A 26,389-nucleotide genomic window follows, 5' to 3' on the forward strand; every position below is an offset into this window, starting at 1 on the left:
TGGCAGGCCCGGGGCAGGGCCCACGACCCAGCTCCGTGGGTGGACACATCCCCAGGCTCCTGCTGACCTCACTAGGGGTGAAGGTGGTTCCGGCCAGCCGGCTGCCCCTGGGGGCCTGGAGTGCCAGAGGCGCTCCCCGCAGCCCCAGCCGCAGGCGGGCGGCTGAGGTCCTGGACTTGGAGTGGCCCAGACGCTGCCCTGGACCACAGACCTCCGAGTGCATCCGCCCTGCCCTGTGGTCGGGTCCCACTTGCGGTGCACCCACCTTCTCCGCAGACCCGCAGCCCAGCCCACCTGTGGTAAGACCCCTGCCTCTGCAGCTCTGGAATGCGGGGTCCAGCCTGAGCCCCGCAAGGGGGTCCTGGACGGGGTCGCAGGCTGCTCCTGCCGACACACAGCGCGTGGCTTTTGCTAATCTGGGGGCTCCTCCTGCCGTGCGTGTAGGTGGGGTAACCTCCCTGCTCCTTGGTGTTCTCACGGCCTGTCCTTGGTTCTGTCCTTGGTTTGGGGACCTGCGTCCTGCCTGCGGTGGGTTTCACGGCACCTTCCCGGGCGCCGCGTCCCTTCATCTCCCGGCTCATCGCTTGGACCTTCGGAGACGGTTTGGGGTTGTCCTGGCGTTTGCTGCCTCTGCCGCCACTTGTGGGCACAGCTTGCCCTTTTGTAGGGGCGTCCCCCTGCCGCATCCCCACGACGGCCCCTTCCCCTCGCCCTCCCGTCGGCTGGGCCCGCCTAGCCCCTCGTGGGGACTCCTGTCCGAGCAGTGTCCTGTCAGAGGAGGCACCAGAAGTTCCTCCTTGTGTCTGAAGACTCCTGCCAGGAAACGCGGAGAAGCTGCTCGCCCATCCCGCGGGGGCCCCTCCTGGCGTTGGTGCCATTGGCCCCGTTGTCTTCACGCATCAGTGCGGGCCGCTGTCCCCGCCGGCCCTCCCCGGAGGCCGCCACCCGCTCAGCAGCCCCGGCCCCAGTATGGCCGCACGAAGTCCTTGTGAGCTCACTGAGGGCAGGAGGCCCTGGGGGGTGGGGGTGAGCTGGACTCGTGTGGCCCGGGCTGGGGGAGCGGGCCCCTCTGCTGCCTGCCACCATCTGGATGCCGTGTCCAACACCTGCTAGGGGGCTCCGGCAGAGCCTGGGGTCCCCGTACCATCCCAGGGAGCCCCCGCCCCAGCCATGCTTCCCAGCTGCCAGCACCCAGATGCCCGGCGGCCATGAAGGCCCAGGCCGGCAGCATTTCTTTGGGACGGGGCCTTCCCTGTGGGGTCTGGGTGGGGCAGGGGCCACAGCACGCGTGTCTCACCCTTGGAATTGGGCTGGGGGGGCGGCTAGGGAGTGGGACTGGGCCTAGACCACGAGGCCACGGCGGGAAAGCCTTATAACCGACCCTGATGTTTGCAGAAAGCATCCATTTAATAGAAGGTCCCAGCACTAACTGCACAACACCTGTCACACACAGTGACAAGGGAAGCCCGGCGGCGTGGCACCCACGACCTCCACATCCTTCCCTTGCAGAGAGAACCTGGGCCAGCAGCCCAGGGTGAGTTGTGCTTTGGGTCGGTGCTAACAAGCGTCCAGCAGCCAGTGGAAACGCACCAGCCCTGCCTGACGCCCATGGACGCGGGGCCGCGGCCGTTCACGTCAACACGGACGGGAAGGACGACTTCTTGTTCTTGGCCACAAAGTCCTGGGTCGCAGGAACCTTCGTATGGCAGCGGACCCCTCGGGGGTCTCGAGGCAGCCCGCTCCCCTCCATGTGCTCTGAGCAGGCCCGGCCTCAGGGTTGGGGGCTCCAGGCCAAGCTGCTGACTTCCCGGGGTTCACGGCTCCCCTCTCCTGCCGGCCGCACTGTGCTGGAGCGCTCGCCGGCAGGGGAGCCCCTCGGCCCGACCCTGGGCCAGACCCTCACTGTCACGTGGCCAGATCCGGCCCCGTGAGTGGGCCATCGGTACGTGGCCGCGGGAACACGGCTTCCGCATGAGCTGTGTGAGTGAGCACAGTCGTCGGGGGCTTGGCTCCCTCCCGTCCGCATGCACCCCTGCCCGCCTCCTCGTCCGCCGCAGCCGGACCCCGTCACGAGTTGCAGTGCGTTGCGAGGGGACGCGGACTGTACAGGTTTGTAAAAACAGGTTAAAAAAGGCCTCCCCGCCCGCTTCTCCTGGGGCCCGGGGCATGCGCCCCCTTCTCCCCGGGGAGGGCTCCTGTCCGGGGTGGGCCAGACTGACGCCGGGGCGCTGTGGGGGCACGGTGGGGCCCCGGCGCTCCATGCAGCGTGAGGCATGCCGTCGTGGGGTGGGGCTCCTCGCGGGGCCGGCTCAGAGCTGCGTCTCGTCGCGGGTCTCGGGGTTGCAGGAAGCCAGCCTGTGGCTGCCGCTGCTCTTCTGGCTCTGCGGGCTGCTGGCCATGTGCGCCAGGGGGTCGGAGCGGATGAGGTACCTGCGGGGTGGGAGAGCCCTGGATGCTGTCCTCCGCCCGGGCCGGGGTGGGGGGGGCGTGGGGTCCGCCCGTGGGGGGAACACGGGACTCACACGATGTCGTTGGGCTCCAGCCTCGTGTCGGGCGGGGGGTTGATGAGGACATAGGAGAGCGTGTTCTGGTGGTCATTCATCTCGTCTGCAAAGGACACGGGCCCGTGCTGGTCACCGGTCTGCTGTGCCCCTCCACTCTGCCATGCCCCAAGAGCCGGGGGCTCTGGCCTGGCCCCAGGATCTTCCTTGCCTTCCCGGGCGTCTTGCCTGCACCCCGTGGGGCTGGCCCTGCCGGATGGGTACCTGCTGCGGGCCCGGCACGGGCCGGGGTCTGCCACGAGGGCGTGGGCACGGGCTGACACCCACAGCCCCGGGCAGCCGGCAGCTCCGACGTGGCAGCCACGGGCACACCTGCCGCTTGCACACACCTGCGTGCGCCCACGTGCCCACACACATGCGCACACGCACCCTGGCCCGGCCCTCCTGCCGGCCCCTCCCTACCAGGCTGACCACCCTTCTCTGCTTTGGACATGCGTCCTGTTTCCCAACGCCTGCTCCACGGCGCCGGCCCACAGGCCCCTCCCCCAGCCCCTTCAGAGCCCATAGGGATGACCTGGTCTCTGGGGCATGGGTGGCTGTGGGGACGCAGCCCGTGGGGGGGAGAACGGGGTCTGGAGAAGCAGCAGTCCCGCCACAGATGTCCCCCTGGCCACACACAGGACTGCCAGAGGCCCTGTGCTCACTGGCAGGGAAACGAACGGCTCGTGACCTCAGTTTACTCATCGGCAATGTCAGAAGGCATCTCCTGACCCAGGGCGGCCATCCAGGGGACGGCACTGCAGAGGGGTCCAGCTCCGGTGGCCGGTACCCCCAGCTCCTGCGATTTCCTTCTTGCACCACCCCGTCGGCAGGACCGCACCGGCCGGGCCCCCGAGGAAGGGATTCTCTGCAAAGCTGGAGAAGCGGCCCGTGGGCCGGCTGGGCTGGGGGTCAAGCTGTGCCAGCCGACTCCACACGGCAGCCACAGGCCGGGCACGGCAGCTTCCTTGGAGGCAGGCGGGGGCACGGGCTGGGCCCTGGGGGTCAGTGAACATGCTCAAACTTTTGGGCCGTCCCCTGGCGCCAGCCTCTGCGTCCACTCCGGGAACAGCTGCCTGGTGACCGCAGCTCTCTGCTCTTTCCACGGCTCGTGTTGGGGCCCTTTGGTGGAAGCTGCCGGCCTTTGAGCAGGGGGGCTCAATCGGTGGCCATGTGGGACAGCACACCTCCCAGCCCTAGGCCCCCCGAGTGTCTCCGGGGTGGGCCTCGTGGCACGTGCAGGGGTGCCGCAGGAGGAGAGGGAGATGGGTCTTACTGACCCCCAACCAAAGGCACCAGCGGAGCGGCCACGTGGAGACGGACGCTGGGTCAGCACACAGAAAGTGGGGGGTGGTTCTGGGGTCAGAGCCACCAGCTGGTTCCCCCAGGGCACACGGGCCACCCCTCCGTGGCTGGGCAGCCATCTCACACGCTGGCTCCTGCCTCATGGGGCCCTCCCCACCCAGCCTGGGCCCCCACGTCTCCCCCGGATGACCAAGGTGTTCCTGAAACCAACAGCTTAGGACTGGACCGAGCCAGGCCCACCTTTGTGCATCTGGGGGTGCTGGGCCGTGGGGCGGGTAGGTGGGCGGGTAGGCTGTGGGGGCCCAGCCGAAGCGCCAGGGGGTGGGGGCTGCTTGGTCACGAGCCACTGACCCCAGTTTTCCCGGGACAGGTGAGCTGCACTGTGGCCACCGTGCTCAGGTGGGGGCAGGGGGCTGATGACGGCCCTCCTGGCAAACGGCCAAAGGAGCTGTCCCCTTACTCTGCGCCCCACCCCCGCACTCCTACTGCCCCAGGCCTTCCAGCAACCCTGCAGACCTGGTGCTGCCATGCCACTGGCCCTCCCCGCCCCACACCAGGGTTTGCGCTCTCTGCCCCCCAGCCCCGCACCTAATCAAGTCTCAGCCACCTGCCTCATGGGTGGCAGCCAGCAGGGATGAGAGCCTGCAGCCGCACCCTCCAGAGGGCTGCCTGGGGAGGATGCCCTCCCCTGGGGGCCTGGCTAAGGAGCTTCCCTCTCCTCTGCCCCGAGCCTCAGGCACTTCCCAACACCCACATTGGGAGGCGCTCAGCCTCGGTGGGAAGCAGGGGTGGCCGGACACTGGGAGGGGCCACGCGGCCACCCTGCTCATGGAAGCTGCCGGACTTGGATCCGTGCTGGCCCGTGGGTCTTCCATGAACACCATCCCCGCTTGCAAGGAAAAACACAAGAACCCAGGAGAGGCCAAGGCCTTCTCAGCACGGGCCTTAACGGGCCAGTCCCCCACTGAGGTTTCCATTCCAGGGCCTGGGTCTGGCCCAGACGGCTCCTGGCCCAACTCTGGATGGAGGTGCTGCCCCAAGGGGCCTGGGCACGTGCACTTGGACCTTTCTCTAGGGCTGCAAAGAACTGCCCGGGAAGGAAGGGGGCCTGGCAGCAGGGCTTGCGGCCTGATGCTGCTCTGCCTCCTGTTGGGGGTCTCAGAGCTGATCTGGGAGGCTGCTGGGTGTCTTCTTGGAAGAAGCCTGACCCCAGGTGAGAGAAGGGAGGACCAGCTCTGTCTTGGCCGGAAGCGGAGGCCCCTCTTGCCCTCTTGGAGCTCCTGCCAGTTCTGCCGACACAGGTAGCCCATGAAAGCCCAGGGCGGAGCAGGCCCCAGGGTCCCTGTTGCCGGCCTGGGCCTCGCCGCGCTCCCCCGTGTGTGTGCACCCACGGGACCCAGGCCCGGAACCATCTGCCTGGACAGCTTCCCTGGAGGCGGGCGGGCTGAGAGCACACGGGAGCAAGACTGTGGCGCAACCCGACGGCGGCGCGGTGACCGCCCGGGCCCTGCACAGGGGCGGCCTGGGAAGCACAGGGGCCCTGCCTGCAGAGCCCTCTCCTGCCGACTCTCCTGTCCGCCTGCCTGGCTGGGGCGGCCCGCCGGCACGGCCGGAGGCCCCTCGTGGGGCGGCCGGACCCGGCCGAGCGGAATTACCTTGCAAATATCCCAGGTTTACCCGGTTCATGACATCACTGGCCGTTAAATTTGCTACATCCTCTACGGAGCACACAGCGGGGGGCGGGCAGAAACAGAGAGAGAGAGAGGTCAGCGAGCAGTGCGGTGGCCGGCGCGGCGGGGGCAGCCAGCTGCACGCGGGAGGCCGTGCACGCGGGGACGGCCAGCGCCAGCCGCTGGGGAAGCAGGTCCGCCACCACCATGTGGCTTCCTTCTCTGCCAAGCTCTGGGGAGGGCAGGGGGGTGCGGAGGTTAAGGGAATGAGGGTCAGGTGCCAGTCCCGGGGTCGGTGGGCCGGAGTCTCTGCTGACCCTGGCCCTGGGGCCCGGTGAGCACCGTCCTGAGGGGCAGGGACAGGGAGGGGAACAGAGGTGGAGCGTGCAGCTTCTGCGTGGTGGGGGCAGGGCCGGCCCCAGACTCTAGCCTCTGGTCCCACCTGGAGAGGGCACTAGGGCCCCTGAGCCAGGCACACGCAGGACGCAGGCTGCCGAGAGCCCGTGCCCGCAGGGGGACAGCCAAGCCTGAGCCCCAGGCAGAGTCCCCGAGAGGGAACCCCACCCCGCCAGAGGCTCGACCCAGTGCAGGGTGTGGGTGCCGACGGGCAGCAGCAGGAACAGGCAGCACCTCCAGAGCGGGCGTGGGATAGAGCATCTCTCCTCTGGGTCTGCTTTTAGCCAAGGTCATGAACTTTCCTCCAAAATAAGCTCCACAGAAAAGGGGGCTGCCAGGGTCTGGGGAGCAGCCACAAGCAGCGGAAGCAGGGCCCGTGTCTCAGGAGCAGCTGTGGGGCCCCACGTCCATGGTGGCCACAGCTCCAGCTGCCCGCTGCCGAGCCCCAGACGCTCTGGCTGCTGGGAAGTCCGGGGAAGGGGTGGCTGGGGGCTGCGGGGTCTCCCTGCCATATTCCCGTTCTCCATGGGAACACAGTACACCCTGCGTTTCTGACCCCAGAGGCGCCTCACTGAGCCCGGCCTGGCCTGGCCCGCACCCCGGCCACGGCTCCCATGAGTTCCACACGCTGGGCTCAGTCAGCTTGATCTAGTCCCGTTTTACAGATGGGGAGACTGAGGCCCCAGAGCGGTGAGGGGGAGCCCTCCCTGTGGGGCTCAGGGCCAGTTCTGGGAGGATCCTGTGTCCTGGCACCAGAGGGTCTCTAAGGGGCCGCATGGGTGTGGCGGGCAGCGCAGAGGCCCTGGGCAGAGGTGGCCCCTGGGCACCCGGGTCAAGCGCCGTGTCTGTCCCAGCCCCGTGGCGGGCGGTGGCGCCCGGGCTCTTACCGTAGCCGGTGGTGGGCAGCCCCAGGTGCTTCATGCGGTTCTTGACCAGCTCGGAGAGCTCCTGGCGCTCGGAGCGGCCGTACAGGCTGAGCCTCTGCTGGCCGGCCCACTCGGCGGCCGCCGCCTTCCCCGCCGGCTTGGAGCCCCTGCGGCTCAGCTTCCGGGCCCACGGCAGGCTCTTGCGCCGCAGCAGCGGGTGCTCGGCTGGGTCCCCACCGACCGGGTGCCGGCCGTGGGTGCTGCCGCCGCCCGCCTGCATGCCCCAGGGCCCCCTGGCTTCCTGCGTGTCCTGGCAGTCCTCCACGCTCACTGAGATCTGGGACTGGCCGAGGTGGGAGGGTGAGGGGAGGGGAGCCCAGCCTTCTGCTGGGGGACCCCAGGCCCCAGGGGCACAAGGGCCTTCCTCCTCCAGCCCAAGCCGCCAGCCTCCAGGTCTGTCCACGTTTGCCGGGGGAGCGAGGGTGGCTCCTACCACCTCTTGGGGCCCTCCCCCCTGGACCCGGCCAGGCCTGACTTTGCCGCGGAAGGCCCACCCCTGCGTGAGCCCCAGTCTCCCCCTCTAGGAGAGTGGAGAGCAGGAGAGCAGGGGCGGGGGGCGTGGCCGATGGGAGAGTGACAGCGGCTCAGCGGGTGTGTGGGAACCCAGGGGGCGTGGGGAGACTCCTGCCTGGCAGCGGCCCTGCGAGGCTGGGGGCATGGAGGTCCGGTCAGAACAGCAAGGAGGGGGCTACTCGCTATGACGGGCGCCACAGTGGGACATGCACAGTGCACATGGGGCCGGAGGAGCTTGGTTCCTCAGGGGCCCTCTTGGAGCTCTGCCAAGGCTGACCCATGCTGGGGACGCGTCCCCGGCCCTGCCGTCACTCTATGTCCCCCAGGCTTGGGGTCGGGGGCATACCTTCACGGGATGCTCATGGGGCCACTCACCTGGGCTCTGAGGTCGTGGGGCTGCAAACGAAACCAGAGACAACCTGGGTGCCGGGGGGGTGCCTCTGCCCACGGCCCCAGACACTGTCTGAGCCCCTCATGGGCCCGGGACCTGCGTGGCAGGCTGCCCACTGTGGCTCCAGCTGGCTCCCTCATTCTCAAGCTCCCCGGCCCCACGCGGGAGTCCCAGCCGCCCAACCCCACGTGGGGGCACATGAGCCTGACCCCAGGAGGGCCTGGCAAGCCAAGGCCTGGATCCTGGAACTGAAACACGGCGGCAACACGAAATTCACAGGAAGCCTGTGGGCCGCCGGTGCGCGAGCCCACCCTCCGGAGCCCTTCGCCCGAACCTCGGAGTTCGAGAAGACGTGGCACTCGGTGCGGTAGATGCCGATGGGGATCTCGGCGCTGGAGGAGCACAGCTTCTGGAAGAGCCGGCCGTAGGTGCGGATCCACAGGTCCTCCTCCGTGACCCGCATCTAGAGCGAGCGGCGGCCCTGAGTGGGGGCCGGCCGCGTGCACCCCCACAACAGCCAGCCCGCCCGGCTGGCCCCGTGACTCACGGCGCAGAGGTAGCCGGAGCCCGGCGTGGTGTCGAGGCCCAGCAGCAGCCTGGTGATGGAGATCATGTAGTCCTTCACGAAGGACTGGCCGGAGAGGAGGCCGCAGTGAGGCGCGGGCGCCCCGGGGACAGGCCGGGTCCCTTCCCGTGCCCGCTGGGGCGCCCGCCGTCCCCTGCTGGGAAGCCTGACTCAGCCTCGGGGGTCGGAGACCCAGAGGCTGCCGGGAGCAGAGCCCAGAGCGGTGTCTTTCTGGGAGAACGAGGACGGAGACCCCAGGGGGACCCGGGGAGGGACGCTCCCAACAAGGCTGCGTCGGCCGGAGGTGGGGAGGAGGTTGGGCTGCGGCGTTCCCTGCCCCCGCTGACCTGGTAGAGCAGGGTGTCCAGCATGCTGATGCTGAAGACGCGGCCCGCGGCGAACGGCAGGCGGAACATGAAGGCCAGGTTGGAGCCGTTCTCCCGCTCCCTCTGCGGGAAAGGGGGGGGCTCAGGTGGGCGCTCAGGCCGCGGCCGCGTGGGGGGTGCAGGGAGTGCGCGCACCGGCAGACGGCGGAGCTTGGCCCCAGCACCCAGCTAGCGCCCCCCAACCCCAGACGCACTCGGGGCCAGAGCTCAGGAGGGGGGACCTGGCCGGTCCCACAGGACCGCCCACGCATGCTTTCACGCGTGGCTCTCGCCATCCCAACATTCGAAATAATCTCCGTCACTTTATCCTCGAGCCTGGGTAAGTGAAGTCGGTGGGACTGTGGACATGAAACCACGGGAACGCGTGCACCGTTCTGTCTCCTGTTCCCCATGGCGAGCGCTGAGTTCCAGGAACCCGCCGTGGAGGCTCCCGTGGCTGCGGGACACGGCGCCACAGCCTCGCAGCAGGAACACAGAGCCACCCTCACCCAGCTCCGGACGTCGGGAGCCCAGCGTGGATTTCATGGGGTGGAATGAAGGTGCCAGCGGGCGGCGCTCCTTCCCGCAGCTCTGGGGACAGTCTTTTCCTCCTGCTTCGTTTCTAGAAGCTGACCAAGTTGCCCAGCTCGTGGCTCACTCCTGCCCCACAGCCAGCAGTGCACCTGCTGACCACTGGCCCTCCGCCTCCAGCCTGGCACGTCCCCAGGGAGGACAGTGGGCCCCCAGGGGGCCCTCTCCTGTCTACAGGGTCCCTTGACTGCACACCACACTGCATCTAGGCCCTAGCGAGCCAGTCGTGGACGTCTTCGGGGCCGTTTCCCCCCAGCACCCAAGATTCATCTGCAAAAACTGACAGCCGAGAGGCCTCCTTTCTCATGGGACCAGACTTGCTTCAAAGTCGGGAGGCAGGCAGGGGACATGGAAGACCCAGGGGCCGCCTGGAGGGCAGCAGCGTGTGGCATCAGTGCATGAAGTCGCGGGGTGGGTTCTGGTGGCGGCATTTGCCTGGTCAAGTGCACCCCGTTTGGGCGCGGGTCTGTAGGCCCAAGTCCCCCAGGAGCATCTACGTCCCACGGGTGTGCGGCAGAACCTGGCTGCCTTCCTGTTCAAGTGGCACCGGGGAACTGAGGAGGAACTGGGTCCACGGGGCCTTCGGAGGGGCAGCTGCGGCGTCTTTAACACGACGTCCCCAGTGCTTGAACACGGGGTCCCATGACCTCAGGCTGCAGGAGACCCTGCCGATTCTGGGGCTGGCGCCTCAGGGACTCCTCCTGCAGGCAGAGCGGGGCGGGAGGCTGGTCGGGATCAGCAGCCCCTCGGCAGCCAAGCGGCCTGAATGGGGTGGGGGATCCCCACCGCTTCGTCCCGGCTTCCCCAGCCGTCCTCCTGTCAGGTCCTCTCTTCACACGGCTCTGTGGCCGGCACACACCAACGGCAACGTGGGTCGCCGTTTCCAAAAAACGTCTCCTTCATCATCTCAGTGTTGCTTGAAGCAGAAGATGTGCACACTTTTATACAAACAAACTGCCGTTAATTCTTCAAAAGACGAGCCCAGCCGCTTCCGGGGGGGATGTCGCTGCCCGGCCATCTGCTGAGCCCTCGGAGCTGGGGCGTGCCTGGGGGCAGAGCCCGTGGGGGACCCCAGGCCAAGTCTAGCCGGCGTGTCAGAAGACAAGGCCTCCGTGGCCTCCAGGCCCGGGGCTCACGGTGGTCGTGGGGGGGATGTCGGCTCCGACCCTCTGAGTGATGGTGACAACCCGCAGCTCTGGCGGCGCCCCCCGTCTCCGCAGCCCAGAACCCCCAGCGCGGGACCCCCAGCCCACGTCAGCCTGGAGGAGCCCGGGCTGTTTCTCGAGGCAGTGTCCTGGGGTCACGCGTGCCGATGTCCTCCCTTCTGTCCGGGCCCAGACTGCGCAGCCCCATGATGGGGTTCGTCGTCCTGAGCTGGGCAGGGGGTGTACCAGCCACGGGAAGTGAGGCTGCGCGGGGGCCGGCAGGGGCCGTCAGCGCAAAAGGAAGGGGAGCGGGAGTGCAGGCTCCCTCGAAGCCCACCTCCTACAACAGTCTGTGTGGGAGGCCTGAGGGACCGCCTGTGCTCTGGGGAGCGGGCAGCGAGGGACCAGCGGCTGGAGCCCGACCCTGTGCCCGTCACCCCCATCCCTGCTCGGGTCAGACCAGAATTCCTAGATCGCAAGACTCTGGCTCGATCCCGAGCAACATCTGGACGGAGTCCGGCAGGTTCCCGCCGTTCCAGGTGCGGACGCTCAGCCCCTAGGCTGCTGCGAGGGTCTCAGTGTGGCCGGGAGGACCGGCCCCAGGCGCCTGGCAGAGCGCACTCCAGAGAGGGCCTGGCCGGGACGGGCGCCGAGCAGGAGCCCCTGTGTGTCCTCCGAGGGGCTGGAGGCCCCCTGCCCGGCGTCCCTCTGGCACGCGTGGCGCTAGGTCCTCCTGGGCCTCGTGACCTGCCCCTGGGCTCCTTCCACCGTCTGCCTGCGTCAGGGTGACGCTCTAGCGCCTGTCCCTTCTATCTGGGGTGGATGGCCTGGCCTCGCTTGGGTGGACGGCTGCCGAGGCTCCCTGCTCCTGCCCTCACCCCAGCACAGGCCCTGCCCCTTGCTGCAGAGAGGTGCCTCCCAGCGGCCTTGTCAGGGACGGTATCACCCGGTCCTGTGTCCCCGTCGCCCACCCCTGTGCCCCAGAGCACCACACCAACGCCAGCCTGTGGATATCCCTCCTGGAGCCCTGTGAAGCCCCCAGTGGATTCCCGCCCCGCCTCCCCGCCACTGTGCGGTCCGGCAACTTCCTCCCCTCTCTGCCCCCTGCCCGCTGGCGGAGACTCGTCACGTTTCCGATCTGGGCCCAATACGTGGGGCACGGGGAATTAGTCGGTGTCCCCATCCCGTGCTGGTATTTACGGACATGGCGGGCAGCCTCAGCCCCAGGCACGGCCAGGCCTGGACCTGGCCGTCAGGGGGACCAGGGTCCCTAAAGGCTCTGGGCGACATAGGAGCCTCACGGGAGCTGAGTCCCCGTCTCGGGCCCCCTTTGGCCAGAGGAGAGCAGGTGCCTCGGCCTTCCGTGGCCCCTGAACCCCAAGAACCCCCTGGCCCACTCCCTCCAGGCTCAGGAACCTGACAGCTCAGCATGTGGGGCAGGGGAGGTCCAGTGCGGCTGCTCACCTTTTCCAGCTTGGAAAGAGCCAGAGAGTAGCTGTCCTTAGCACGGAACTGCATGAAGCGCATGTTGGAAGGGTGGGTGAGCTCCGTGGTGATGCTCAAGCTGGGGAACAGCCTGCGGGGCAGCGGGGTCAGGGCGGGGTCTGCGATGGCGGACGGGGCAGCGGGGGCTCAGGACGGGTCCTCCGGTCACGGACGGGGCAGCGGGGTCAGGGCGGGTCCCCCGGTCGCGGATAAGGCAGCGGGGACTCGGGGTGGGGTCCCGTGGTCCCAGCGGCTGCAGAGGGCCGGGCTCCTGGATGGCCGGGGCACTGGTTCTGGACCCAGCCTGGCCCTGCTGCGGCCGCCCTGGGAGCGAGCCCCGGCCTCTCACCGGAACATGGTCTGCACATTGACGATGGTCTTGGCGTCCGCCATGTAGTCTTCCTCGGCGCTCATGGTGCTCTCCTTGTCCACCACCACCAGGTTGTCCGCGTAGATGATACCGCACTGCAGCAGGCTGTCCAGGCTGGGGTCGGGGGGACACGCCACGTGGCTGGGGGCCCCCAGGGCCAGGTCGGGCGACCCGGGAGCTCCCTCTGGGTGCAACTTACCCCCTCCCCTGCACCTCCTGGGCTCCCCACAGCTGGGGAGGAGGGGCGGGGTGGGGGGGGAGGGGCGGGGCAGGGAGGGGCTCCGTGGGGAGCCGGCGAGGCGGATGTCCCTTACTTGTCCACTGAGCCCTCCATGTAGTAGACCATGGGGAAGCAGCAGATGGCCTCCAGGAAGTGGTGGTCAGGCCTGTGGGGACAGTAGTTCCCGTGGGTGCCCGCCCTGCTCTGCCGCTCGCCCCCTGTGCCCAGCTTGGCCCTGCCCCGAGTGAGCAAGGCTGGATGGAGCAGGGGTCCCCCAAGACCACAGCGCATCAGACGTGGGGGCCTTTACAGAACCACGCGGCTGTTCTTTGTTTTGCCTGAGGGAGAACCACGGCCCCGGTGGGGGAGGGGGACTGGCTCAGGTCAGACCTCAGGCTCGGGGGGTTGAGCCCCCTGGAGATTCATAGTGAGGGGACAGGACAAACCGTGCAGGAGGAAGAAGGGTGCTCCTGAGCACCGGGGGGCCCAGGGACACAGGGGCCTCTGCAAGTGGGCGTGGGGGTGCGCGGCGGGTCTCACTTGTTGTCCAGCAGCAGCACGATGGGGTTGAGCTCCCGGCGGGATCTGTAGTAGGCCCGCAGCGGCACGATGAAGTTGTACAGCCCGTTGCCCGCCGTCTCCGCCGACACGATGATCAGCTTGTTCTTGAAGCCGTAAGCCTTGGCGTCCTCGTAGCTGTTGTGTTTGCAGCCCTGCCGAGAGCCCGGGGCCGACCTCAGCCTTGGGACCGAGACCGCCGGTTACTGTACCAGCAAAGCCCGGGTTCACCAGGAAGAAGTGAGATTCCATCCGGAACAAGCCATGGGCCAGTTCTGAGAAGAGCAGGCCTGCTGGGCTTCGGAGAAGGGGTGAGTGGGCAGGGGCTCTTCAGAACTGAAAGTCCACCGGGGGCGGGTGTGGTGGCCTCTCACTGGCTGCCCCGTGGCTAGCCCGTCTCCTCCCTGTGGCTCTGCCCTGGACAGTGGCCGTGAGGAGCTCCCTCTGCCCACCTCCTGTCTCTGTGGGGCTTCCCCTCACTGACTTTCACACGGCATCAGCCACCGTGGTGATGCCAGGCTTCTCAGGGACCCCTTGCCAAAGGGCACCCACAGGCACCTGGTGGCCAGCTGCTGGCCCTGGCCCTTTTGTGGCCTGCAGCAGCCCCATGGGAGCCACACGCCCCAGCAGACCTGCTCACCCAGCCTGCGGCGGCTCCGTGTATGACCGCCCTGGGGCAGAGCTGCGGGGAGAGGGGATGGTGCCGTGGGACCCCTAAGTCCAGGAGGGGAGGGAAGCACTGTACGAACCTGCATCTCAGCAGATGCAGAAAGGAAATCTGTGTTGTGCGTGTGCGTGTGCACATGTGTGTCACGCGTGCACATGTGTGACACGCACGTGAGCAACACGTACGCACACGCGTGCACATGCATGTGTGCACACGCCATGCATCACATGTGCACATCATGTATGTGCACAGCGTGCATGTGTTGTGCGTGTACTTGTGCACATGTATCACATATCATGCGTGTGGTGTGTGTATGCCACGTGCATGTGCACATGTGTAACGTGTGTACACCCGTGTATGCACATGTTCCAGCTCCATCTGAGGCCCAGATGCAGTGATACTGTAGGAGCTGCGAGCACGCCTGTACCCAGAACTTGGTGTCATCCCCGTTTTGCACGGAGAGACGCGGGGCTCCCTGGGGGAGTGGCTCCAGGACAGGAGCAGGGCAGGGCAGGTGCACGACAGGGCGGGGATGCTGTGGAAATGTTCTGGGGACAACAGGGACACAGTCTCGCCCCAATGTGCCCAAATGGCTTCCCCCCGCAAAACAGGAAAGTCTGAGCCCCGAAATCAGTAACGATTGGCCACAAACCGCAGCACCACAGGAGTAAGCGTGGTGACAGTCCTGAACCAAAGAGGAGTCAGAGGCCGCACTGTGCGAAGCGCAGAAGCGGACACGCCTCCTCGCGGCTGAACGCTTAGAAGCAGGTACGAGGGATCCGGGCTGAGACCCCTGGGCGAGGACACACCTTCCCCGTCTCCCCACAAATGACTCACTAGCCACAAAGGCAGAAGCAGAGGAACCTGGGTGAGCCATGTGATCCACACCAACACCCCCAGGAATGCAGCGCACGAACGTCTTGTGCCTCCGAGCACACTGTCACCTTCGGAGATTGGGCCCCAGGTGCACAGGCAGAGTCGTCTCACGAGAAAGCTCTCAGACCCATCCCCTCCATCCAAGGCAGGTGCCACCAAACCACTGTCCACGCCTCCAGACGCAGGGCTGAGAGCCACGTGAGAAGGGTCAGGACAGGTGTGTGCCCCGTGAGGTGTGGACAGGCCCCGGAGGCAAACCTGCCACGTGAAGGGCAGCGAGGGCTGCAGGACGAGGGGGCACCCGAGGCGGCCGGTGGACCCGACAGGGGCGCTGAGGGACGTCCTGGCTCTCAGAAAGCACACAGGCGGGGGGCAGGGGGAAGGGGCTCCACCTGCTCCCAGGGGGTGCGGGTAAAACCCGCATGTCTTTGGAGGCCGAGAGCAAACGCCGTGAGTCTGGGCAAAGGCCCAGGATCTCCTTCTCGTCTCGAAGCTTTTTCTGAAAGTTCATGGTTACCTCGCAAGGTCAAGTCCCGTGGAGCGCGGGGCGGGGGGGGGGGGGGCACCCACCTTGTCCAGCCGCAGACAGCAGAACGGGGCCTTCACGGGCAGAAGGTGGCACAAGGTGGGGGAGCTGCCGATGTAGGGCGAGTTGGGGGGGTAGCCCTTCACGTACCTGGCGTGGGAGACAGCAGTCGCCTGGCCGTTGGGCCTGGGGGCTCCGGCTCCGCCCCCGCAGCCCCACCCCAGCCCCTGCCCGCACTGCCCCAGTGCAGCAGGGCTGTGCCCCCAAGCGGCCACACGGAGGCGCCAGACCCCATGGACCCACCCCGCTGTGGGACTGCGTGTGGGGCGAGGAGAGCTGGGCCCGGACCACCGGGTCCCAGGTGAGGAGCCACGCAGCACGCACACGAACACACAACTCATGGACACACACACGCTTACACAGAGCCTGCGATCACCGGCATAACCCGAGGCTCCTGCCCTCCCTGAAGCTGCCAGCACCCCAGTCCGGGGGCCGACGCTGGCCCTCGGCCCCTCTCTGCCAGCTGCCCGGGGCTGGGCTGGTCTCCCCAGCAGCACCCAGTGCACCCCACACGGGGGTGGCCACAGCCGGGCCTTGAGCAGCGTGGGGGAGGGGACGGCCTTCGGCTCTGTCTCCAGCTGGCTTCAGGGACACGGCCTTGGTGGTCAGCCACGCCACCTGCCTCTGGGGCTGGATGGCGCCTCCCCAAGGGCTCCCCTACCATGACCTCGATAGATGATGCTCAGAGGACAGCCTCCCCCTCTGAGCAGGCCTGGCCCGCAGGTGTGGCAGCCCGCGGTAGAGGTGGAGGGGAGACGGGACAGGAGGCACAGCCCAGCTTTCATTACATTTGCCAAACGAGGTCTCCCATGAAGCCCTGACTCAGCCCACGGGGACTCCACCCTCCCTCCCTGCTGGCCGCAGCCCCCAGGCCCGTGTCTGCCCCCACCCCCGCCCCCATCGGAAGCTTCTGTCTGGGCGCAGGGGCACTCACTCCACCACCGACAGCCCCTCGTCGTCTGATGGAGTCATCTCGTCCTCCGACGGGTCACTCAGCAGGTCGCAGGGCAGCAGAGCCGAGCTGTCTGTCGGGCGCTCCAGGACGGGCGCGATGCTGGGCCGCCGGCTGCCCGAGCCGTTCTCTGTGGGCAGCGCGAGCTTGCCGCCCCCGCCGCCCCCACCGCTCTGTGCGGGCCGGCACTCTGTGTTCTGGAGGTCCATGGCCACTGTCCCTGGAGCAGAGCGGCTGACCTTGGCTGGCCGTCCCTCCCTGGGCTCTGCTGGGGGCGGCTGGTTCGCGGATCGGAGTGGGACCGCCGGTGCAGGGCAGCCTCCCCCCGCCCGGTCCCAGGGCGGACACTGGGACGCCAGCGCCCGCGACGGCCCTGCGGGGCGGGGGGGTGTACCGACGGGAACACGAGGCGCGGGGCGGGGGCTCACCCATGGAGGCCACGATGCTGTGCATGGGCAAGCGGGAGGAGCCGTCGTACAGCCCCTGCGCCGGGAAGCCCTTCTTCTTCTGCTTCTCCTCCTGCTTGAAGATGAAGGCGGAGTTCTCCTCCTTGGTGATGTTGATGTAGAAGCAGGTGTCGGACGCCGCCAGCGTGTGCCGCGGCCCGGGGTTCAGCAGGATGCTCTTGTCCTCGCGCTTCAGCCCGATGAGGCACACGCCGTACCTGCGCGGGGCGCACCTTGTAGGCGTCCTGCGGCAGCTGCTGGCTACCCCGCGGCCACCGCCCCCGGGCCCCCGGCCCCGCCCCTCCCCGCGGCGCCCCGCCCCTCCCCGCCGGCCCCGCCCATAGGCGCCCCGCCCCCGACCACCCCCGCCCCGCCCCCCGCCCTAGCCCGCGGTCCCCGTCCGCGGCCCCGCCTCTGGTCCCCTTTCTTGGCCCCGCCCCCCGGCGCCCCGCCTCCTCCCGCGGCCCCGCCTCCGGTCTCCTTTCTTGGCCCCGCCCCCGTCCGCGGCCCCGCCCCGCCCGCGGGCGCGTACTTCTTGTGCGCGTGGAAGGCGGCGTAGGTGAAGCTCTTGCCCTCGTACTCGCGGAAGAACTTGCTGTCCCCCATGCGCACGTGGTACACCTCGTTGCCCGAGCAGCGCCCGTACATGCGCTGCCACTGCTCCGGGGACTCCTGGCCTTCCCTGCGGGGCGGCCGCCCGTCAGCGGCCCCCGGGGGCGGCCCACACCGCCCCCCACACCCCACGGCCGCCCTGCCCTGAGGGCGGAGCCCAGCAGGCCCCCCCCTCCCCGACGGCCCCGCCCCCGCCCCGCCTGCCCCGGCCGCGCACTCACTGGCCGCGGGACGTGTGCACCAGCAGCGTGATGAGCGTGGACGTGGCGGGACAGATGCAGTTGAGGGCCAGCATGGCGTACTTGCACTCCTCCTCACACACCACGTGGTCTGCGGCGGGACGGGGCAGGTGGCCGCCGGGGCCTCGCCGTCCCACAGCGGGCGCCCCGGCCCGCGCCCTCCCCCCGCGCCGCTTGCCCTCGCAGCATCGGAGCCGGACTCCCAGCCTGAGGACCGCTCCAGGGCGGGGGTCTGCTCGCCCCCTCCCACCGGGAGCCCAGCTGGAGCGCGACCACAGAGATGCCTCTCGGAGGCCCCACGGACACTTGGGTCCGCGTGCCGGACGGTCACCTCCCACAGGACGCCTGCGTGGGCTTCACCGCGCCCCACAGCCCCCCGAGAGGCTCTGTGAGCTCGCGGGTGCTCCAGCCCTACCCACACCCCACGTGGGCGCACACCCGCCCCACGCACCTGCGAACTTGACGTGGAATTTGTTCTCCGGCTTGAGAATCTGGACGTAGAGGGGGCAGTTGGGTGCAAAGTCCTTCACGGCCCAGGCTCGCAGGATGGTCTGGTGGTCCTGGGGGAGGGGAGGCGGGGTCAGTGCTGAGGGGTGCAGCGGCCCAGGGGAGGGTCTCTGCCCTCAGGCGTCCCCCTGCTCGGGCTGGGCTGGGGGCCAGTGCACTCACCGCTGCTGTACGATCCACTTCGTTGCGGCTGCTGAGGATAAAGCAGGCCTCCCCGTTGTCCATCCTGCAAAGCACCAGGTCTGAGCGCTGCCTGCACCGTCCACGCTCCTCAGATGTCCCGGGCTCAGAGGCCGGAAGGGTTGAGCCCCGTCGGACCCCACCTCGCTCTGGGCTGATGGGCTGGCGTCAGGACTCAGACCAGCTCGCGGGGGGGCCCATCCTCTATGACCCGATTAAGCCAGGGCCAGGTTGGGGCGCAGAATGGGGGAGAGCATGTGGTAATTAAGAGGCCGGACCCTTGTCCACTTGCTGGCCTGTGTCTCCCAAGGGACTTGGATGGCCTGTTCGGCTCTCCTCTCCCACCCCTGAGAGCCCCCGCCGGCTGCAGCAGGGGCACCGGGGAAGTGCTCACAGCCCAGGGCAGGGAGGCCGCTCCCTCCCCAATATGCTGCCCTGCACCCCACCCACCCTGGCTCATCACTGGCCCCTGCCAGGCCTCTGCCTCTCCCTGCCCCTTGGCCTGGAGCTGGGTCACAGGAGAGGCTGGGTCCCCTGGCCACGGCCACCTCCATGCTGGAGTCCTTTCTAAAACGTTACAGATGGGAAGGGGGGCGCCCTGGCTATCCAGTCTACTGCTTCCCCTTGGCCGAGCACCCCACACTCCATCGCAGGATGAGAAGAGGTCCCTGGAATGAAGATATGCCGAGGGGGACTCCCGGGCTGTCCTGCAACGCGCAGTGGCACATTTGGGAAGTCCCATCTGACAGCTTCGTCTTCTTTCCTCAAGTCACTCTGGCAGCTTGTCTTTTTTTTTTAGATTTTATTTGTCAGAGAGTGCTCAAGAACACAAGCAGGGGGAGTGGCAGGCAGAGGGAGAAGCAGGCTCCTCGTGAGCAGGGAGCCCGATATGGGGCTGGATCCCAGGACCCTGGGATCACCACCCAAGCCAAAGGCAGATGCTTAACGGACTGAGCCGCCCAGGCACCCCGCAGCTTGTCTTTAAAAGAAACCTTACCCATGGCCCCTGTCTTCCCACCCTGACCCCACCTGGAGCTGTTCCCGGAACCTGACTGCATCTCCCATCCCGGAGCAGGGGCGAGTGGGAGCCCCGGCAGGCCGACCCTTGGGCACGGGAGGACAGGTGGGCTGGGCAAGCCCTGGTGCTCCGAGGTGGGGTCCATGTGGGGCTTGGCTGGCCTGGGCGGGCAGCAGGCCCAGAGCCTGAGTGGGAGCCGCTGGCTGCCCCGATGACCCTCCCCAATCGGCTCCTCCCTCACCCCGGCCGGCACTCACTTGGCTCGCATGAGGTCCTGGTCTTTGAGCGCGGAGCCCTGGAGGTAGATGACCCGCTGGGACCACAGGGGTATTTGCAGGACCCTGCGGACCTGGATGTCCATCTCGGTGGGGCACAGGATAACCACGTAATAGTCCTGCGGGAGGCGGGGTCAGTCCCGCCCCGGCTCGGGTGTAGCGGGCCCATCCGCGGGGCGGCCAGTGCAGACAGCGGGGATCGGGGGCCGCAGCTCTCACCTGCAGCCGGGGGTGCGCGTAGAACTCGTTGAGGAAGTCCATGAGCAGGTCGACCTTGAGGGAGCTGACACACAGCACCACATGCTTCTCCGTCTGCGCCCTGTGGCGGCTGTAGTTCCCGCCGGACTTCTGGCGCTCCATCCACAGGTAGACCAGCTCCTCAAACTGCGGGGGGAGAGCCGCTGCGTCCCAGGGGGCCCGACTCGGGGGCAGTGCAGGGAAGGGGCCCTCCCTCATGGGAGCTGCACGCAGAGCCCCCTTCCCCGACAGCACAGGCCACCTGGGGGGGCGGCAGAGAACGGGGGGGGGGGGCGCGAGGGGGAACGGAGCCCTGCTTCCTGGCCCCCGGAACCCTGGCGACAGTGACGCGGTGCCCAAGTCCACGCTCCTGACATGGGGGCGATATGAGAACTTGGGGTCGCCATGGACCCCTAAGATCCCTTTGGAGAAGCCTGGGGGTGGCAGGAAACTCTCGGGCACAGAGACCGAAATCCAGACTCCTGGCGAGGAAGAGACTGTTCTGTCCGGTGGGGACTCGCCCACTCTGCCCACGCCTCAGGGACGCCAGCCTCACACACACCCCTTGTGAGTCCTTCTGAATTAGGAAGGAGAGGGAGGGGTACCAGCGGCTCAGGGAGCAGAGCAGGGCTCCACGGACCCGCGGGGGTGTGGGCGGCCTCCTTCCCCGGCAGTTTCCCCGCTATCTCTGGGCCCTGAGATTCAACACCCCTGCCTTCGGCAGCTGCCCTCTGGTGTGCTCACCCCTGCTGGGAGGCCCACTAGTATCCCGCCAAGATGGGATCATTTCACTGAGTTTATGGCGCACCTGCTAAGTTCCGGGGACAAGACCCCATGGCCCTGAAGCACAGGACTGGCTCCGCGGCTGGAGGGGTCACCTGTGTAGGGTAAGGGCCGCGTGCATGGACGCTGGGCCTCAGCCTCCCCCTCTGTAAGATGGCGCGATCATGTCTACCTCCCGGGGCCGAGAGGCAGCTAAGTGACCTGTGTTAGGTTCGACCATGTCCCCTCAGATTCACACCCACTCCGAACCTCCCCGTGGGATCTCCCGTGGAAACAGGGTCTTTGCAGGTGAGATTAGTTAAGGTGAGGTCAGACAGGATTGGGGTGGGCCTCCTCCAATGTCTGGGGCCCCTAAAAGGAGGGCAGTGGGCACGGAGATTCGTAAGGAGGAGGCACGTGAGGCCGGGAGCAGGGGTGGGAGGGATGGGGCCACGGGCTGGGGGAGCCCAGGGATCCCCGTGGCCCCAGAAGCAGGAAGGGTGTGAAAGGGAGCCTCCCTCGGGGTGTCCAGCAGGCTCTCGCCATGCGGTCACCCTGCACTCAGATGCGGGGTCAGGATGTCTCTGCCGTGTGAAGCCTGCGTGCGCCACGCGGTCAGCTGGCTTTGCTCTTGTCCACGGGAGCTAACCGGGCAGCAGACTTGAGCAGAAGGACACGGGGAGAAAATGGGAACCACTCCTTTCCACCTTCCACGAGGGGGCGGGCAGCCGCTCTAGCGCCGCGCTCAGCCGCAACCTTGCTCCTGAGGCCCCAGCCCCGCCTCCTCCAACAGACCGTCTGCTCCAGCTGACCGCGGTCCCCCACTGAGAATGCCGCCCCTGGCTCCTCGACCCCCTGGAGGCGGTGGCCTCACCAGCCCCAGACCCACCACGGCTCCCACAGGGCCGGAGGTGACGGGCTCGCCCCCTCCTGTCCCACGCGGGTCTCTGGCACTCCTCCTTCCTGAGCTGGGCGTGGGGGGTGGGTGGGGGGCGTGAGGGGGGGTGGGGGGCGCGGACTGGACACGCACCTGCAGCGGCAGCACCACCAGCGCCACGCAGATCATGATGACCACGAGCAGCTGAGACGGCCAGATCTTGGGCGTCACGTCGCCGTAGCCCACGGTGGAGAAGGTGACGATGCAGAAGTAGAAGGCCGTGAGCAGGGACAGGTTCTCACCTGCTCGCTCCAGGTGCTGGATGCCACAGGTCCTGGGGAGCCGGGCGGTCAGAGGGCCGTGAGCAGGGCCGTGGCCACCTCACAGCTCCCTGGGTGCCCCATCACTGGCCGGGGGATCCCCCACCCCACATGTAGTCCTGAGTCTGGCTCAGTCCCTGTGGGCTCTGGGTGCTCCCTCCTCCGCCAACGGTCTGCCAGAGCCGGCACAACCGCCCGTCGGATTCCCCCTGACATCCCCTTTCCTTCCCATGGCTTTTTTGAGGCCCCTGGAAAATGCACCCCGAAGTTCGTGCACTGGCTGAATGTGGGGCTGGGGGCCCGTGGAGGTGGGCGTGTCCTGGCTGTGAGCCCCCACATGCCACCCCACCGGCCAGCCTCCTCACCCAGGAGGTCAGATGGGGTGCAGGGATTGTCCAGCCCCTCCTGGGCCCGGCTGGACAGCCCTGCTTCCTGTGCCTGGGACCCCAAGGCCCAGTCTCCAGATGGAAGGTGCTGCTGGCAGGGCCTGGGGGGCCCATAGCACCCACCATGGGGTGCTCAGCAAAGAGAGGGGCTCAGAGACCGTCCCCCAGGGGGCAGGCACAGGGAGAGATCAGGTTGAGCCCCCAGCTCTGCTGGACTGTGTGTGTGTTGGGAGGGCAGGGCGGGGGCAGCCAAGAAGCCTGTGGCCTTCCTTCTCTCTTTCCCAGACCTTGGTGCCTGTCCTGCATCCTTGCCCGAGGCACAGGAGGTAGTGACCAGCTTCACTAGCCCCGGGCAGGGCACATCCCCAACCTCCTCCTAGAGGAGCTGGACTCAGGACCCCGCTGGCTGCAAGAGTGGGCTCTGAGCCACCTCCCAGCCCTGGGCCGGACTGCCAACCGCCCCCTTGAGGCCTCCCTGACCTCCTGGATACGCAGCAGGCGAGGGTGGCGGACCCCCTGCAGGGCGCACTCACCCCGTGAACACCAGGCACAGCAGGGTGCAGAACAGGATGAGCACTTGGTTGAACATGGCTGACTGCGTGCGCAGGATGGCGCGGTGGAAGTCGTTCTGCGGGATGCCAGCCGGTCAGGGCCACAGCCTGGGCCCGCCCTGGAGCTGGGGCCCTTCCTGCGGGGCGTCCCAGGGCCCGGGAGCGAGCGAGGGGGTGTGTCTGCGGCCCGGGCTCCCCTGTGGGACACCTGCCCTCGGCCCTCTGCTCTCGGCGGCCCCTCAGGTCACCCGCAGTGGGGGGCTGCCGGGGGCACAGACCGGAAGGGCCTGGCTTCCGTGAGGATGGGGGTGAGCCCTGGGGGGGACGGCTGCCCCGGGGGTAGCCTGTGTCCCGCTGCTGGCTGACCGCTCGGGAAAGGGGTTTTGGCCAGATACTCGACAGACTGTCTGTCCGTGGGTCTGGGTCACGTGGGCCCCGTCCGCGTGGCCTGTTGGCTCCCGCCCCTCCTCCTGCAGCTGCAGGCAAAGCTCGGGGCTGGACCTCGGCTGCAGCACGAGGCCGCCATGGGTCCCGGTCGGGACAGAGACAGGAGGGCCGAGACTCGGGTCTTTCTGCTGTGACAGAGGTGGCGCGCTGCCGAGCCTCAGCCCAGCCTCCTGGGCACGGAGGGACGGTGGCCAGCTCCCTGCCAGGCCGGGGGCGTCCTGGGGGCCTCACACCCGGGGAGGCAGGCCGCTGCGTGGCCCGAGGCTTACGATCATGTTTTCCAGGGCGTGCTTGGCCAGCCAGCAGTTCAGAAACACGGGGATGAACAGGTTCCTCAGGGGCGCCCAGAATATCTGTGGAGGAGACGGATCAGGGGGCTGGTGCTGGGGGCCCCCCCCGTTCCGCCGGGGCTCACCCACCGTCACGATGAAGGGCAGCGTGTTGATCATCTCCAGGACAAAAGAGACGCGGAAGATCTGCTCCCAGATGTTCCCCTGGGCGCCGTGGTGGCAGAAGAGAGGCACAAACCAGCCAGGAGGTCAGGAAACGGGGTTGGTCAGGACAAGCCGGCCAGGAGTGGGGTGGAGGGGTCAGAGGGGAGGGTCAGGCGAGGTGGGGGTACTCACTTTGTAGCTGAGGTAAATGAGGAGCATGGTCTCCAGGAAGCTTATTATGGCCACGATGACCTAGGAGGGGCGGAGCCTGAGTGGGGCGAGGGGCAGCAGGGCCCCCCCGGAGCCACGCCCCCACTCACCTGAATCGCCCACAGAGTCATCTTTCTTTCCACCCAAAGGATGGGCGCCCTGGGGAGGGAGGGAGGTGAGCCTTGGGCTGTTGTCCCCCAGCCCCCCGGGGCCTCTGGTGACCCGAGCTGCTCCTTGGGAGGATGGAGGGCACCAGCCTTGCCCCCGGAGGCGACAAGGACAGGAGGGGAAGGGGAGGCTCCCAGGAGAGGAGGCCCGGCCCGAAGCTGGGGACGAGGGGCAGGGCTGCAGGCTCAGGGGGGCCCTTCACCCTGGACAGGCTCACTGGGGCTCCCCAAGCCCGGGGCTCCCTTCCTCCCCTGCTTTGGGGGGTGCAGGCCAGCGGGGGAGGGGACGAACCGAGCGAGCGGGAAGCCAGAAGCCCTTCTACCCAGGGGGTGGCCGCGCCCTGGGGGACGCATCCTAACTCTGAACCAGGCATCAGGGGCGCTCTGGGGCCGCAGCTCTCCTTGGGTGAAGCTGGCACACACGGGAGCAGCCCCCCCTCACTCAGGCCCCTCCCTGCTGCTGCCCCCCACCCCACCGCCGTCTGCGGGCCGAGCTGGAGTGGGGGGCTGCTGAGTCAAGTCACTTGGTGGTGCCTCGAAGTCTAACGCTGCCCCCGAGGCGTCAGGGGCTCTCAAGGGGCACCCCGGTGCCGCGCACGCGCGCACACGGGCCAAGGCCACGCCCCAGCCGAGGGGCTGGGCCAGGGGACTCACCAGTTGATCTCAGAGGATGAGCTGTTGAAGGTGTAATTCTGCTTTGGGCAGCCCCAGCTGTGGAGAGAGAGAGGTGGCCCAGCCGAGGCCCCGAAGACACGCTTCCCAAGGCTGCCACGGGCGCGGGAGCACGCCACAGGACCGCCCTCCGCACCCTGCTCAGGGCCCGCGGACCCCCAGGCCGGCGGGTGGGAAAGCACCCCACGCTGGGACATGGACGGCAGAGCCCAGGGAAGAGCTGGGGCTTCGGCCTGGTCTGACAGGAGGGTCTGGAGGGTTGGAGATGGAGCGGGGAGGCTCCCGGAGTCCAGAGTTGCCACACACATGGCAGGACGATGTGAGAGAGCCGGGCACGGACAGCGAGCTCCCTCCCTGACCCTGACGGCCGACTCCAAGACGCACGTCTCTGGGTCATGCCCAGAGACAAAGCTCTCCGCGGCCGCTGGATGCCCGGCCCCTGGGGAGGGGGGAGGGGCGGGGCAGGCCTGCTCATTCTGCCCCAGGATGTAACCAATGCCAGGGGCCCTGGCCGAGGGGACCTCGCTCTCACAGAGCCCCGTGGTGACAAGTGTCACAAGAGGCAGCTCCCTCTTCCTCTTCTTCCAAGTGACCCTCTTTCCCTGAGCCTTACTGGGGCTAATGTTGCAGACTCAGCGCCCGTAGATGTGGGGGGCTGTCCTCCTACCGGTGCGCCCCCACCCCCGCCCATCCACCGTCCACCGTCCATGTAACCACCACCGCTCCGTCTGCTCTCTGTAATTCACCTGTCCATCCGTCCGTCCATCCAGCCGCCACACACTCGTCCATAACCCATCCATCCGCCCCTACCCACCTGCCCCCGCACCCCTCCACCGGCCCCTCCTCCGTCCCTCCCCCCTGCCCAGCCACGTGCAGGGCACTGGACAATGAATATAATAGACCCGGGCCCTGTAGGGTTGTGGAACCAGATGCCTCAGGGTGCGCCGGGGGAGAAGGTGACTCAGGAAAGCGGTTTGAGAGTCCGAGCCCTCAGTTTTCTCCTCAACCCCCCACAGCCGGATCTGTGCAGCCCCCCGCGCTGAAGGCAGGAGGGGTTCCAAGGGAGCTGAGTGTGTGGCTTGGGGACACTAGGCCTGGGGCAGACAGGGGTGAAGGGCGGCTTGCCCTGTCCTTGGGCCCCAGCTTCCTCCCTGGCTCGGCCTGGGAGCCCGGTGGCTGCCCCTACCCTCAGGTTAGAGGCAGGAAGACCGGCTCTGCGGAGGGAGCCCGTCCACCGGAGACAGTGCTGAGCCCGCCCGACCCGGCTCTGCGGCCCTCGCGTGGGGCTGTGGACACCCACTCAGCGCGAGCTCGGAAGAAGCAGAGACCGAGCCAAAGAGAAAACCACAAGCAAGAGCCCGGTTCCAGATGCCGCCTCGGGAGAAGCGGGAAGGCTGCGCCTGCCCAAGGCAAGGGGAGCTCCGGGAATCGGGGCCCAATGCAGGAAGACGGGCCGGGCTGAAGACGAAGCTCAGAAAGTGGCCCCGGAGGAGACGCGGGGGACACGGGATCGTCCAGAGCCGCACGCCCGGGCGTCGGAAGCCCGGGGACGGCAGAGGAAGGGAAGGGTGTCCTCTTCCAGGGCCCTGTCCCCCGGTCCGGCGCGGGAGAGAAGGGGCCACCCAAGGTGTCCCTGAGACTGCCAGGCACAGAGACATGATTCCGCCAGCTGGCCGGTGAGAAAACCAGGCGTCCCCCAAGGCTGACCAGCAGAACCCGAAGCAGCAAGGCCACGCGGGGCATCCGTGAGCCTGTGTGACAGCCCAGACCTGGGGCGGCGGCGGGTGCCCCCTGCCAGGGACAGGGGCCCAGGAGGAGTCATGGCACCATGTGCAGCCCTGGGCTGGCATGTGTCCTGCCCCCTCCCTGGCCGAAGCCGGCACCGAGCTGCTGGCCGAGCCCCTCCTGTGCTCCGCTGGAGGCACAGC

The 26,389-nt window shown here is 68.0% G+C and overlaps 1 protein-coding gene across 8 annotated transcripts in view; it reads right to left on the bottom strand.

Annotated features, from left to right (window-relative positions):
* Positions 1-1,385: 1,385 nt before the first annotated feature.
* Positions 1,386-26,389, bottom strand: part of KCNT1 (potassium sodium-activated channel subfamily T member 1) — a 62,048-nt gene continuing 37,044 nt past the window's right edge. For 3 of the 8 annotated variants that reach the window (XM_059142257.1, XM_059142254.1, XM_059142252.1), the window contains 28 exons: positions 24,444-24,500; positions 23,733-23,781; positions 23,605-23,664; positions 23,398-23,472; positions 23,248-23,331; positions 22,514-22,608; positions 21,428-21,608; positions 19,618-19,782; positions 19,381-19,517; positions 18,088-18,151; positions 17,870-17,978; positions 17,401-17,509; positions 17,100-17,249; positions 16,550-16,785; positions 16,104-16,341; positions 15,154-15,259; positions 13,023-13,195; positions 12,577-12,648; positions 12,242-12,376; positions 11,872-11,983; positions 8,654-8,755; positions 8,289-8,372; positions 8,076-8,204; positions 7,726-7,746; positions 6,799-7,120; positions 5,501-5,563; positions 2,523-2,607; positions 1,387-2,430 (listed from right to left, as the gene is read on the bottom strand). In XM_059142257.1, the coding sequence (XP_058998240.1) occupies positions 2,310-2,430; positions 2,523-2,607; positions 5,501-5,563; positions 6,799-7,120; positions 7,726-7,746; positions 8,076-8,204; positions 8,289-8,372; positions 8,654-8,755; positions 11,872-11,983; positions 12,242-12,376; positions 12,577-12,648; positions 13,023-13,195; positions 15,154-15,259; positions 16,104-16,341; positions 16,550-16,785; positions 17,100-17,249; positions 17,401-17,509; positions 17,870-17,978; positions 18,088-18,151; positions 19,381-19,517; positions 19,618-19,782; positions 21,428-21,608; positions 22,514-22,608; positions 23,248-23,331; positions 23,398-23,472; positions 23,605-23,664; positions 23,733-23,781; positions 24,444-24,500 (3,334 nt within the window). In that variant the 3' untranslated portion in view covers positions 1,387-2,309. Of the gene's footprint in view, positions 2,431-2,522; positions 2,608-5,500; positions 5,564-6,798; positions 7,121-7,725; positions 7,747-8,075; positions 8,205-8,288; positions 8,373-8,653; positions 8,756-11,871; positions 11,984-12,241; positions 12,377-12,576; positions 12,649-13,022; positions 13,196-15,153; positions 15,260-16,103; positions 16,342-16,549; positions 16,786-17,099; positions 17,250-17,400; positions 17,510-17,869; positions 17,979-18,087; positions 18,152-19,380; positions 19,518-19,617; positions 19,783-21,427; positions 21,609-22,513; positions 22,609-23,247; positions 23,332-23,397; positions 23,473-23,604; positions 23,665-23,732; positions 23,782-24,443; positions 24,501-26,389 lie in introns of all 8 variants that reach the window. The other 5 variants (XM_059142260.1, XM_059142256.1, XM_059142253.1 and 2 more) reach the window with 4 other exon arrangements.

This window comes from Mustela lutreola, chromosome 12, assembly GCF_030435805.1.
Source record: "Mustela lutreola isolate mMusLut2 chromosome 12, mMusLut2.pri, whole genome shotgun sequence".
NCBI classification, from domain to species: domain Eukaryota; kingdom Metazoa; phylum Chordata; class Mammalia; order Carnivora; family Mustelidae; genus Mustela; species Mustela lutreola.